We start from the raw sequence: 13491 nt of genomic DNA, 5'->3' as shown, positions 1-13491 counted from the left end.
ATAAGAGAAAGTTTATTTAGAAAGTCACAGAGGTAGAAAAGATGAGCCAGCTGGGCTGCGAGGGTTCAGAAAATGAGTTACAGAGGCAAGAGAAGGGCCCTTGGAACTTAGGAAAAAGGTGGAGAGCATGTGCTTGAGGGAAGGAGAGGGTGGGAAAAGGTGCTCGCAGGTGATGGGTGCTAGCAGGGTTTTTATCTGCTCTCAAAAGGTGGGGATCTTAGGAGAGGTCCCAAGGGAGTAGCTCAATAGAATATTCATCAGCTTTCTAGGTGTGTGCTTTCAGTGTAGTGGTATCCACTGATTTTCAGCACAATATCAGGGGGTCATTAGTTATTGCATCTGTTCCTGATGTCAGACATGGCATAGTTTCATCTGGGTTTGCTGCTTTTCTGGGCCTGGAGCTGAAACAACTGAGGCCTAAATGTCATCTCAAGTTTGACCAAAACTCTGACTCTCGTCAGCAGACCCGAGGCTCTGCCTATGAGGTCATTTGATGCAAGTCAGAACCTCATTGTTCTGAGAGCTTAATGCTTAAGGGAGTGGTCGTGCAAGGGCTTGTATGGGAGTCAGGTGAGGCTATTCTCTTGTCACCTGTAATCCTTCTCTATGGGAATCTACTGAATGAGTAGCAACATGCCAGGGGAGGAAAGGTTGTGGAGGAGTGGGGTCTGAACCGCATGACAAGTGGTATGAAAGATCAGAGGGTCTAAACCTCAAGACCAGTGATATGCTGGGAGAGAAGAGGTCACTCTGGGGGTGAGGGTCCCACCATACACAATACTTGTTTTTCTCACTTTTGCCCATTGCTAGGTACCTGGGACTTTTCCCCCTTGGTGACCTTCGGTACCGGGCCTCTGGTCCTTGCTCTGTTTATGCCTGTCTGTCTACTACCTATCACATCAAAACACTGTTAAAAAAATAATGAAATTATTATGTTGAAGGAATGAATAAATGGACTTAGATTTTGCATTAATTAGCCATAATTGAAAATGTTTGTTTCCTTCTTTGAATATTAAAAGAATCTTTTGGCCTCCGCTCTCCATAATCAGTTTTGTTATCTTCCTTTACACTAAACTGTTGGTAATTTATCTGAATTTAAATGTGATACTTAGACTAGGAGGATCTTTATTTAAACATCTATTTTCTCCTAACTAGGGAGAAAGTAAATTCTTCATATAATATTAGACTGATCTTAAGTATTATACTTTTATTTTTAATGGAGCTGGTTTCTTTCCTTCTCAGCCACTGAACATTTTATTTTCATGTAGTCTTTTCATTGTAAGATTTAAGTTCTGCTATGGACTTTTTCTCTCTTCTTAACTTTTTTTAAATGAAAGGTAAAGTGGAATTTTATAATTCCTTATATCTGGAAAAAGCCCAGTTTCTTCCCAGGCAAGCACATATAATTAGGTTGTAAATTAATATTGGGACCTTAATATAGAGATGAATATACCAAAGCTTTCACCTTGGTTTAAATTTGCTTACCAACTGTGATTGATAAGTGTATGTCATTTTATTTTTTAAAATATTTTTATTGATTTTTTAAAAATGTTTTTTGTTTGTTTTGTGTGGGTTTTTTAATTGATTTCAGAGAGAGGAAGGGAGAGGGAGAGAGAGAGATAGAAACATCAATGATGAGAGAGTCATGGATCAGCTGCCTCCTGCACTCCCCCTACTGGGGATCGAGCCTGCAACCCGAGCATGTGCTCTAACCTGGAATCGAACTGTGACCTCCTGGTTCATAGGTTGACGCTCAACCACTGAGTTACACTGGCCGGGCTGTATTTTGTTGTTTTAAATGACCATTTTGCTTCTTGTGAAAATAGCTTCAGTACAGGCATACCTCGTTTTATTGCGCTCTACTTTACTGCGCTTCACATATGTTGTGTTTCTTCCAAATTGAAGTCAATACCCTCCACCAGCCAAAAAATTAGAACTTGCTTTGTGGCAGTGGTCTGGAACAACCCACAATGTCTCTGAGGTGTGCCTGTAATTGAAAGTCAGAAAAGAGACTTGATCTTCCTTCAGAAACTTGTTACATCATCATTATCTCAACTGATGTTAACTACATAGGGAGAATTCTTGAGAATTCCTAGTAAATTTGGGGGATGCATAGAGTGTGTGGCATTGCTGCATTTCTGTGGTTGCAGAATTGTATTTGCATTTATACTAGGTTTCTAAGCTACGTTCCACAGCCAAAGATGCTTACCTTCTCTGTCTTAACGTAAACATCATACTTTTTAGTGACTTTAAATGTAGTGAAATTTATGTGCTATATGAGTAGCTTTTAGAATTTTAAGACATCATGTTGCCTTATCTTCTATAAGACAGTACCTCAGGTATCTACTTGATGGAACATTTATGTTGTCATCCTCAAAACAAGTAAAGATATTTGTTTGTTTTAAGCAGTTCTATTTTCATTTTCTTCTTCCCTCGTAGGTACTTGATATTGATGATTACACTAAAGTATGGATTTTTGGATACTCATGTGTCTGTGAGGGTAGAATATCTGTTGTTTTGGTGAACATTTTCATCAGTGTTAAGGAGAAAAATGAGAGTAAAGGAAGGAGCTAGTACCTTCATTTGTGACTTCTCTGCTAGAAATGATTAACCACAGCTCAGAAACTATATATTGTTATCAAACTACCTACTCCCTCCCCAAAACAAAAGTAGTGGAATCTTCTTTGTTTTGGCCTTGAACTAAAGTGAGGGAATCTACTTACAAATAAACAAGAACAATGAAAACAAATAATATACAGGTGATCTGAAGGCTTTACTGAAGTAGCTTATGCCTGATTTTATAGGAAGTCTTAGAAGCTTTCTCCTATGGTAAGTGAAAGATGGTTATTACCTAGGAAGGACCATTTAGATGGAGCTCCAAAAAGATGGAGAACAGCTGCACTGAAGGTATTGCTCCTTCTCAGGGCCACAGACGGTCATTCCCGACGTAGTATTCTTTCAAGTTGTGATCTTCAGTCTGAGTTTTACCCTTTCCAAAATGGGGTCCATGTGAGTCCTCTGTTTACCTTCAAAGAATTTTGCTGTTTAGAAATCTTAATAGTTTCTTGTTTTACCATTGAACATGAAAGCCTTGATAATTTGTTTCAACTAGTTTTCCATAATTAATATTTCTAAATTATAACAAACCCCTTGATAGTCACATTAATGATTTGGTTTTGGTCAGCATTGTTGTGCATTTCCTGCTTTTCCCCCTTTTGTTGTTAATAATTTAACAGTAGCAAAACTTGTATAAATGCACCAAGCACTGTTAAGCATTTTACACATATCATTAATTTAACCCATTTCTTAAAATGCAAAATGTGTAGTACTGATTGAATTTTGAACCAGTAATTCCTAAGGTCAACTGAGAATAAAGTCACTTTCATCCATCCCCTCAATCCCTTCATCTCGTCAATTATAGTTACATAAATGTGTTTATCTGCTTTTAAGAAGAATAAACTATGTGACTTTATAATTTTAAAAAGTCCAGTCCATCTTCGTTTGTAAAATTTAGGGTCCTTTATTAATCCTAGTCTCAAGCTATCAGCCTTTACAATTTGATCTTATAAAAATTTTTATGTGCTCCCAAATATTTAATAGCTTTTTAGTAATTTAAATTAAAAGACCAAAAGTAATAGATCAGAAAAACAGGGAATTTGGTCAAATCTTAATTACACAAATGTCAAGCCATCCTTAAATGAGTTTTTATTTATTTGTTTGTTTAAATTACCTCTTAGGCTCAGAAAAGAAGCAACAAAGAAGATCAATTAGAACTCGTTCTGAATCAGAGAAATCCACCGAGGTTGTGCCAAAGAAGAAGATCAAAAAGGAGCAGGTTGGCTTCCTACATGTAGAGAGTTAAAGCATTGTATTTGTAAATCTTGCGGCTTATGTTGGTATCTTAAAAAAAGAAAAACTTTCTCTACCTTGGGTTTCCTTTCTGGACTATCTAATGCTTCTGTCCTGGTAAATTCCACTGCCCTATTCTAACCCAGCCATCCCTGTGATTCTGCTTCAAGCATTTTCACAGAACACAGTCAGGCTTCAGGAGATGGGAAGCCAGTGGTGCAAGACTTAAGGAATTCCTCACATTTATTTTCAGATTTCTGTTACAAGCAAAATGATTTCATGATTTTTATTGGAACCATCGATGAGTTTCCTTTAAAAAAAATTATTTTTTTTTAAATTTAAGCTGCTGGTATGTATTTTTTTTATTTTTTAAACATATCAAATTAATTTAACTACAAGAATTATATTTAAGAAACAGATGATCATAGATGATTTCTGTTGGTATCACAGATTTTTTGGAATGTTATTTTCACAATGGAATTGCACTCACCTGCTGTCGGGTTATCAGATAAACACTTTTCAAGTGGGGGGAAAAAAGGAAGAGGAGCATTTTGAAGGGTTTTACACCAGTGTAATCAATTTAGTGATATTCATATTAAATTACCTTTTCAAAGACATTTTTAGAAACCATACTCCCTTTAGTTAAACTCGCAATCAGAATTTTTCTTAATGTTTTATACTGAAAGAAGATCCATTTTTACAGCCCAGACAGCTGCTAAACAAAAAGACTTCTGAATGGTATTAGTTCCAATAAGCTTTATATTTTTAAAACCACTTAATATGGAAGAGTGTGAACTTTCCTATTTATTTCCTTATAAACTTCCAAACTTAAAAGGTGACTTTGTGGGCGCTCTATGGTATCATCAAGCATGTAAAATAATTTTCCCGGAAATATTTAAAATTTCAGTAATATACTAATTTGTCATTCATTTATCATAATTAACTTTCATACTTAGGAAATTATATTCCAAAAAATCTTTCTAAGCTCTTGCAAACCTACAATATTCATTACCAAAATGAAGTTGTGATTTTGCCAGCTGGTTTCCAGATTCAGTCTGTGACCAGTCAGTTTAAAACTAATAAGCAGAATGAGTACCGAATGGGACAAATTGTTAATGCCACTGTGTTATAGTTAGTAGTAGAACAGTACCAGTGATTGTTTAGAAGATTTTATATTTGTATTACTAATTGTATCTTATAAAAGCGCTTCTGTTGTATGTTTTTTTACCTGTTGTAAAAAAAATAAAAAATATTTTTAAAAGCTTAGAACAATCCTTAAATATTTACAAAATGTGTTTCAACATGCATATTTCACTACATCTTTAAGAAACATAAAATTCAGTTTATAGCTTAAACAGGAACTCCTCCAGACAGCATCCTTTCTTTAATTCCAATGGTTCAATCCTAAAATTACCACGTGTTTTACATACATTGGCAGAATAACTTCTGATCTCGCTCTCCTAATGTAGGATCAAGACACTGTTCATAAGACACTCAAGAAAGTGCTTTTGCAATATCACAAACTTATTTTCTTAAGTTTGTACTAGCAGCAAAAGTATTGAGCTTCCAGCTGTATGGAGCCCTGTAGCACTCTCTACAGAGAGGGTCCTGATTCCCAGCAACTTAGCTGTGAGTGCAGGCGCGGAAGGGTCTTAAAGTGGCGTGAGTTACATTAACCTGAGTATCATAGTAAGTAAAAATTTATCCTAACGTCTTTGGGGCGGGAGGGGTTTATAGCAACATCGGGCTAGTTGCAGAAACAACCCCTCTCCTGCCTCCCAGACACTGAGGAAAGCATTCTTGTTCTCTTCATCTACCAAGGGAATGGTGGGAGTCTTTGCTAGAGAGCATGTGGCTGTGTACTCAGCACAGGCAGCTAGGATTTAAACCCTCCCTGACCTTGAGACAGAGAACTTTACCCAGCAGATGGGACCAAGTTCAGATTTCAGATACATTAATCACTCATCATTACTTAGATTGATGGAAGTATTCGTGTTTCCTCTGTTAATTAAAAGTGAAAATAATTCCTCGTTAATGCCATATTTTTCTGTCCAAACAGGTTGAAACAGTTCCTCAGGCTACAGTGAAGACTGGATTACAGAAAGGTGAGTTGTTATAATGTTGCTTTGCATTTCCTTGATTAAAAACAATTTTAAAGAATTATTTGTACTTCATGTATTTTTGTTTGTCTCTGTAAATCATTGTTGCTTTTCAGTCAATAATTTGTGTGAAATTGAAGTATTCCTTAGTGTGTGTGTGTGTGTGTGTGTTTGTGTGTGTGTGTGTGACTTTTAGAATTGATATTATTCTGTACCTCCATGTGAAAAGTCTTATTTGTTTTATGTAAATTGGAGAGCACCACGTAGACTTGATACTGTTTCCAACTTTTCTCCATAAGTTTCTGGGATTTCACTGGTTTATAAACTAGGGATGTGACGAATCCACTTTTTTTGGTATTCGACTGAATACCGAATAGTAGCTATTAATGTTTGTCAAACATGGACTATGACAAATCAGACAAGACAACCTGATTGAAAAAATCTTGCCACGTTTATTTTTACAGTGCTGTAAAATCTTTTTGTAAATTAAAATGATTCATAGCGTATTTATGGCCATTATTAGATGACCTTATGCAAATCTATTTGAGATATGCACAAAGTTTAAGAAACCTTAAACTTATATCTGTATTTTCTGTGTGCAATTTGACTACAGTACAAACTCCATAGCATGATTCGTGCGTTTTTGGTGAGATCATTCAGACTGTATTTAATACCTGTAGTTTACTCTGGGCAAATTGCATTATTAAAAAAAATAAAAAACACCAGCCTCTCTGCATTCTCGGGGAGAAGTCTGCAGCGATGGTCTCCGTGGAGATCCTCAGCAGAACTGAACAGCCTCTCGGAGGGAACACTGCTTGGCGGAGCTCCAAGAAAAGACATCGCGATCGCTGCGAGATTAGGAGGCCTGATTGCGTTGTGTTTCCACCATTCCACAGGGTCGGCGGACCGGGGAGTGCAGGGCTCTGTCAGATTCAGTGACAGCTCCGTCTCCGCAGCGATTGAGGAAACTGTGGACTGAGATTCCTGTACAATTTCATCCCAGAAACTCCAGACTTGTAGTCTCCATGCAAGATTTCTTTGTCGGCGGCTCGATAAACAGTTTCTTTGTTTCCAATTTTGATTTTGCCAATCATCATTATTGGCATTTTCCTGACTGGTTTCTTCTTCAAGACTCTGAACAATTGCTTTAACATTCAAATGATTTTTTTTTTTTTTTTTTGGTCTGTGCTGGATAGGTACAGCTTAAATCATGGGTCCAGCCTAAAAACCACCGTTTAACTTACACTGATCAATTTCAACATGGACTGCTTTTGTTTTTAAATAAAGCATCATTAATGCACATCTGCAGGGTTTTGCCAAACAGCCCAAACTGTGTACATTACAATCATTAAAAGCTCTTTTTTTTTTTTTTTTAATGTTAGTGCCGTTATCATGGAGAACAGCATGGCAGCTGTCTTTGGCAGTCTGTCGTTTTTCTAGCATTTTCAGAAACTCATCGGAAATGGCGGTACCTGTGTTTCCCTTCGAAAGCCTCTCAGTACAGCACTCCTGTTCCTCTGTTAAAACTCCTTGTTAATCCAGTGATCTTTTAGGCCAAGGAAATATTTTGTGGTGGTGGTCTGGGTCCATACACCAGCAATGAAGGAGATAGATTTGTGTACTTGTGTTTTTTAATCAGCGTTAACATGGGCAGGCACCCTCATTTATAGATGTAAGGAAACATTCAGTGAAAACTTGTAGACTGGGATGTGATAACGAGGTTCCAGTAATCTGAGCAGTCTAAAGAGACCCACATCCTCCACCACAGAACATGGCTATGTACCAAGTGCTCCTCTCACTCAGCCTGTTGCGGATCTTCATGGCCTCAGGAGACTTGTTTCTCCATGGTCTCTTCTGGACTGCACACTTCCACCATAGCTTGCTGGGCTGATCTAGATGTCTGTTTGTTGTATGGAAAATTTGGGGGAAAAAATTCAAAACACAAACTGTGGGTTGGAATATGAACCATCTCCTTGGTTCCTTGGTACTCACCGTGCCTGATCTGCACATTTCATCGTGGCTGTTTCTGTATAGCCTATACTGCATTAGCCCAAGAGATTGTTGCTTTGTAACTTTTTGCACTATTGTTTTGGCTGGATTTGTATTACACACAGTTTTAAAAAAAAAAAATTCCACACTATTCTCTGCCTTTTTTTTTTTCATATTTATTTCTTCCCGCACAAATTCCACATAGAGGCCTCTCATCCAGCTCTTCGTGATTTGGCTGCACTTGAACATTGATTGTCTGTTTACAACCCTCAGCAATGTGCCTCCTAAATGGCATGACATATGTAGATGTGCTGCAGCACTTGTTAATGGTCACAATAAATGACACTTCACCAAGGAAGTCTCAGATGAACAATTATGAACATCCAAAATTTATTTGGGGGGGCAATACTCAACTAAATTGCAAAATTTGGGGGAAAATGGCACTATCCGTGTACGAATCGAATACAAATCAAAGATTTGTCACATCCCTAATAAAAACAACTTGGAGATGTCTCTGCGACCATATTTGTAAGCTACACAGTGTGTTGGGTTTTATGTCTTCCCCCTCCAAATTGAATGGTTCTTTGGATTGCTCCAAACAAATCAGCTATCCTGCAGTATTGATAGAATTGGTTTTTAGGTTGGAACTTGGGCTCTGTTGACTGAAAATAGCTTTAGAGCAGGAGCACTGAATTTGATGTTTTAATAGAGCGGTTAAATTAAATCACTACGAGGAAAGTCACATGCTTATGAAGTTTTGACTCGTGACTTCACTGTTAAAAAGAGAGCTGTGCTTTTTTCACACTACAAATGAGTTTGGGGAAAGAAAATATTCTCCCACAAAAAAATTAAAAGAGCAAACTTTAAGCACTATTTTAGGATTAATTTCGGTGTATTATATTAAGGTGCCAGCGAGATTTCAGATTCCTGTAAACCTCTAAAGAAAAGGAGTCGCGCCTCAACTGATGTAGAAATGACTAGCTCAGCATACAGAGACACATCTGACTCTGATTCTAGAGGCCTGAGTGACCTGCAGGTAAATATGTTCAAGGGTCTGAGCACAGTGCTCTTTTTTGCTTTGCAAAACCAAGTAACATACATACTGCTTTATCCAACTTATTTGGGAAGTATTGGGGATTTTTTAAATACAGCAAAGAAGTCATTTTGGTTATTTTGTAATGAGTGTCTTAATTTTGCTAATCTCTTACATAACAGAAGCATAGCTAGTTATTTTATTTTAATGAGAGTTTCTCTCAAAACACCAGACATGGTATCCAGGTGTTTTAAAAAGAAAGGTCATATTAAGGTTTATTTGAGTAACTCTTACTAGGATTTTCATAGCACCTGACTTTGAGGAAATTTTTATTTTGTTTTTCTTAAAAATGTGCTATGTTTTCCATGTAGGTAGGCTTTGGAAAGCAAGTAGATAGCCCTTCGGCTACTGCAGATGCAGACATTTCTGATGTGCAGTCCGTGGACTCAAGTTTATCAAGAAGAGGCTTTGGAATGAGTAAGAAGGACACTGTGTGTCAGGTAGGCAAGTGGCCTATCCTGTAGCTTGAAAGAATTGCTGTCATATTCTGCCAGTAGTACACTTACCTCCTGTTGGTGAGGGTGGTATCTTTCTAAATTGTGATACTCCTTTAAAGCAAGATCTAAAAGCCATTTTGAGCTCTTCCTTTTCTGAGTTGGGATATTTACTATCCACATGCAGATGTCAGTCTTTATTGTGAGACTATGTTATGAAATGGAAGCAAATGGCAGATGACTGATTTCAAAAACATTTTCTTAAAATTAAGTTGTTACTAAGTTTTTCATGTATATTTGCCCTTTTTGAAAAGTACTGCTTTGCCCTTTGAAGAAAAGTTAAAAGTATCCAGATTCCAGAGAAGGAATCATAAAAGATCCTTTTAAATTATACCATATTGGGCCTGGAAATAGTTATCTAGTTCAGTGGTTCTCACAGTGAGGGCCAAGGACCAACCAGCAGCATCAGCATTGTGAGGATACTTGTTGTGAATACAAATTATTTCCCCCCACCCCCAAACCGACTGAATCAGAAACTGTAGGAAAGGGGCCCTGTGATCTGTGTCTTAACAGACCCTCCAGGTGATTCTGATGCCCGCTGAAGTTTGAGACCCTCTGCTTTTTGCTATATTGCAGGTCTGTGAAAGCTCTGGTGACTCTCTGATTCCTTGTGAGGGAGAGTGCTACAAACACTTTCACCTGGAGTGCCTGGGGTTGACATCACTCCCCGATGGGAAGTTCATCTGCATGGAATGTAAATCCGGTAAGCTTACTTACTCTGATAGATACGAAAAGATGAATAGGGAGGAATGTGCTATGCTAGCATCTCCCATGATATCTCATTTTCTTACCCTGTTATGTAGCTCTTATCTTCCTCTCCCATAGGTATTTCAACAAATTAAGACCATTCAGTGTTTAGGCTTCTTAAAATCAAAAGAGTAGTTGGCAATATTATTCTCAGATTTCCTCCTACCAGTGCCTTAATCATAAAATCTATCAAATCATCCAGATGTATTTGTAGTTTATCTAAAGAGCTATACAAAGTATATAGAAAGAGTTATTTTTCAAATGGGTTTGAGTTTTTATGCTCATTAAATTGGTTTAAAATCCCTTGAATTTAATAGACTGAAATAAATGTCAATTGCAAACTGTAACCGTGGTGATAGTGCTTTTAGTGGAAAGATGGAGCTACTGGAAGTTGTTTTTAAAACGTGGGGTTTGGATTCACCATTTATTTTTTATCACCCTTCCCCCTCAAATACAGACTACTACCTATCAAAATAATTTATAAAGAAAGAAATATACAAGTTTATATTTCTTCCCTGTGTAGCCATGATTCTAGTTAAAGTCACGGAAAGAAGGAAGTAGAGTTGTTTAATCTGTAACAAGGCAAGTGAAGTCAGCTGAAGATGGCATGGTAGTGTTTCCAGGAACTATGTTTGCATGGTCTTTTCTAGTTTTTTTTGTTTTTGTTTTCTTACTCCTCACACAAGGATATTTTTTCCATTGCTTTTCAGAGAGAGTAGAAGGAAGAGAGAGGGAGAGAAACATCCATGTGATAGAGACACGTTGATTGGTTGCCTCCCGCACAGGCCCCAACTGGGGCGGGGGATCGAGACTGCAGCCGAGTCACGTGCCCTTGGCCGCACTTGAACCCAGGACCCTTCAGTCCGCAGGCCTTTGCTCTAACCATTCAGCCAAACCAGCCAGGGCTTTTGTTTTGTTTTTTGCTATGAGGAACTATGAGCCAGCTGGATATCAAGTACTTACAATATGCTCATCTTACCTGCGACACTTTTTCCTACTCCTTTTCCCTTTTTATTTGGATTCTCACAGGTTATTTATTGTACCCTTTTTTATTTGATTCTTTGCCTCCTAAAATTGTTTATATATGCTAAATTCCATTAGGATGGTAATTTTTTTCTGAACACTTCCTATAGGCCAGGTGCTGTTAGTACTAAGCATTTTATCCTATTATCTCATTTTACTTTCATAACATAATGAGATAGATACTGTTATTTTCACTTTACAGAGAGTCAAACTGAGGATTGGAGAGTTTAGTACCTTTCCCAAAGTCACAGAAACAGCCTATGATGAAACTGGCATTTAAACCCAGGATGCAGCTTCACCCCCAGAATCCTTGCTGTTTACCATTGCCTTGTACTACCTTGATTAAGTAGGATGGAGACCATGTATCATATATTTTAACACACACATGCTCTCTCTCTCTCTCTCTCTCTCACTCTCTCTCTCTCTTACAAACATACACATGCAAAAATTAAGCTATAAAAGGTGTTTTGAATATATAACATTTTTTCCTATATAAGATAATCATTTTCATCACATGTAGACTCTGCAGTAAAACTTTTGAGTAATTTGCCAACTGGCAGCCTCAGGGTCAGATTTTTTGCACGTTGGTTTTTTTTGGCCTTCAAAATGTGTTTTGAATGAGTGAACATGGATCAGGCACGTACTCCTGGTTCGTCACATTCTCTATCATTCCCTTTTTCTAAAACCCTGTCACTCCAGTCATTTATGTAACCTGTCCAGCCCCTTTAAACACTCAAGTTTGCGATCTCTGATTCAAACTACTGATAGGAAGGACTGTGTAGCTCAGTTTTAAAACTCTCTTTTGAGGCTTCTCTCCTAACTCTAGAATCCAGCTGAATTCTGCCAACAAGGTTAGATATAAACTAAATTGGTACACATCTATTAAGAAATTTAAGAAGGAAATTTGTTTTAAAAACAATTAAATAGAACAAATTTGGAGGATTCACACTTACTTATTTTAAAATTTACTAAAACCTACAGTAATTAAAACAGCATGGTACTGGCATAAAGACAGACCTATACCCCAATGCAGTAGAATTGGGAGTCTAGAAATAAACGTTCATATATGTAGGAATGATTTTTTTACAAGGTCCAAAGACCATTCAATGAGGAAAGGACAGACTTTTCAGTAAATGGTGCTGGGGAAACTGGATATCCACATGCAGAAGAATGAAATTGGACCCTTAACTAACCATATATAAAAAAATAATTCAAAATATATCAGAAAGCAAACATAAGAGCTAAAACTATAAAACTCTTAGAAGAAAATATAAAGGAAAAGCTTTGTGACATTGGATTAGGCAGTGATTTCCTGATACGACATCAAAGGCACAGGCAACAACAACAAAATAAACAAATTGGACTTTATCAAAATTAAAAATTGTGAATACAGTTGGTTGAGCTGGTCATCCTGTGCTCCAGAAGGTCACTGGCCTATCAGTTTTTCCCTCTCACATCAATGTTTTTCTCTCTCTCTCTCTGAAAATAAAAAAATAAAAAATAAAAATCAATAAAATAACATCTCCATTTTGAAAAAACATGCACTATTTACACCAAATGGCACTCAACTGAGTGAAAAAGCAACCTGCAGAATGGGAAGAAACATTTACAAAGACGTACCTGACAAGGAATTAATATCCAAAACACATAAAGAACTCCTACAACTCAACAAAAAGCACACAACCCAATTCAAAATTAGGCAAAGAACCTGAATAGACATTTCTCCAAAGAAGATATACAGATGGCCAGTAAGCACATGCCACCCGGGCATTCTTTTGGTATTTTTATTCACTTGTGAATACTCTGTTCATGCGTCTTGACTATTTATGTATTGCAGTGTTAAAGTTATTTGTTAGTATTTAAAACTTATATCTAATTACACAAGTAGTACATAAATATAATGTTATGAAAATATTATCATTGTAGCTCAAGCTGAAGTCCTCCTAGATCATCACTCTTAATTTTAGGACCCTACTTAATTCTAGCCCTCACCAGAGGTATCCATTATCAGTTTCGTGTGTAGCCCTGTAAACCTTTTTCTGTGTGTGTGCATGCATATATATGTGTGTAACATTTTTGTGTGTGTTGTAATAAAACATGTATTATACCATTGTTCTGCAGATTTTTTTTACTAAATTTGTCTTTGAGCTCTTTTTAAAAAAAAATAAATGTTTTTATTGATTTCAGAGAGAGGAAG

The 13491-nt window shown here is 37.0% G+C and overlaps 1 protein-coding gene across 4 annotated transcripts in view; it reads left to right on the top strand.

Annotated features, from left to right (window-relative positions):
* Nucleotides 1-13491, top strand: part of NSD3 (nuclear receptor binding SET domain protein 3) — a 92525-nt gene that overhangs the window by 47132 nt on the left and 31902 nt on the right. For 2 of the 4 annotated variants that reach the window (XM_081127052.1, XM_081127050.1), the window contains exons 8-12: nt 3738-3835; nt 5909-5954; nt 8843-8973; nt 9342-9470; nt 10101-10227. In XM_081127052.1, coding sequence (XP_080983178.1) covers nt 3738-3835; nt 5909-5954; nt 8843-8973; nt 9342-9470; nt 10101-10227 — 531 coding nt within the window. Of the gene's footprint in view, nt 1-3737; nt 3836-5908; nt 5955-6844; nt 8779-8842; nt 8974-9341; nt 9471-10100; nt 10228-13491 lie in introns of those variants that run through there. The other 2 variants (XM_081127051.1, XM_081127053.1) reach the window with 2 other exon arrangements.

This window comes from Miniopterus schreibersii (assembly GCF_964146895.1).
Source record: "Miniopterus schreibersii genome assembly, chromosome: 2".
NCBI lineage: Eukaryota > Metazoa > Chordata > Mammalia > Chiroptera > Miniopteridae > Miniopterus > Miniopterus schreibersii.
This window is presented reverse-complemented; position numbering and strand designations above follow the sequence as displayed.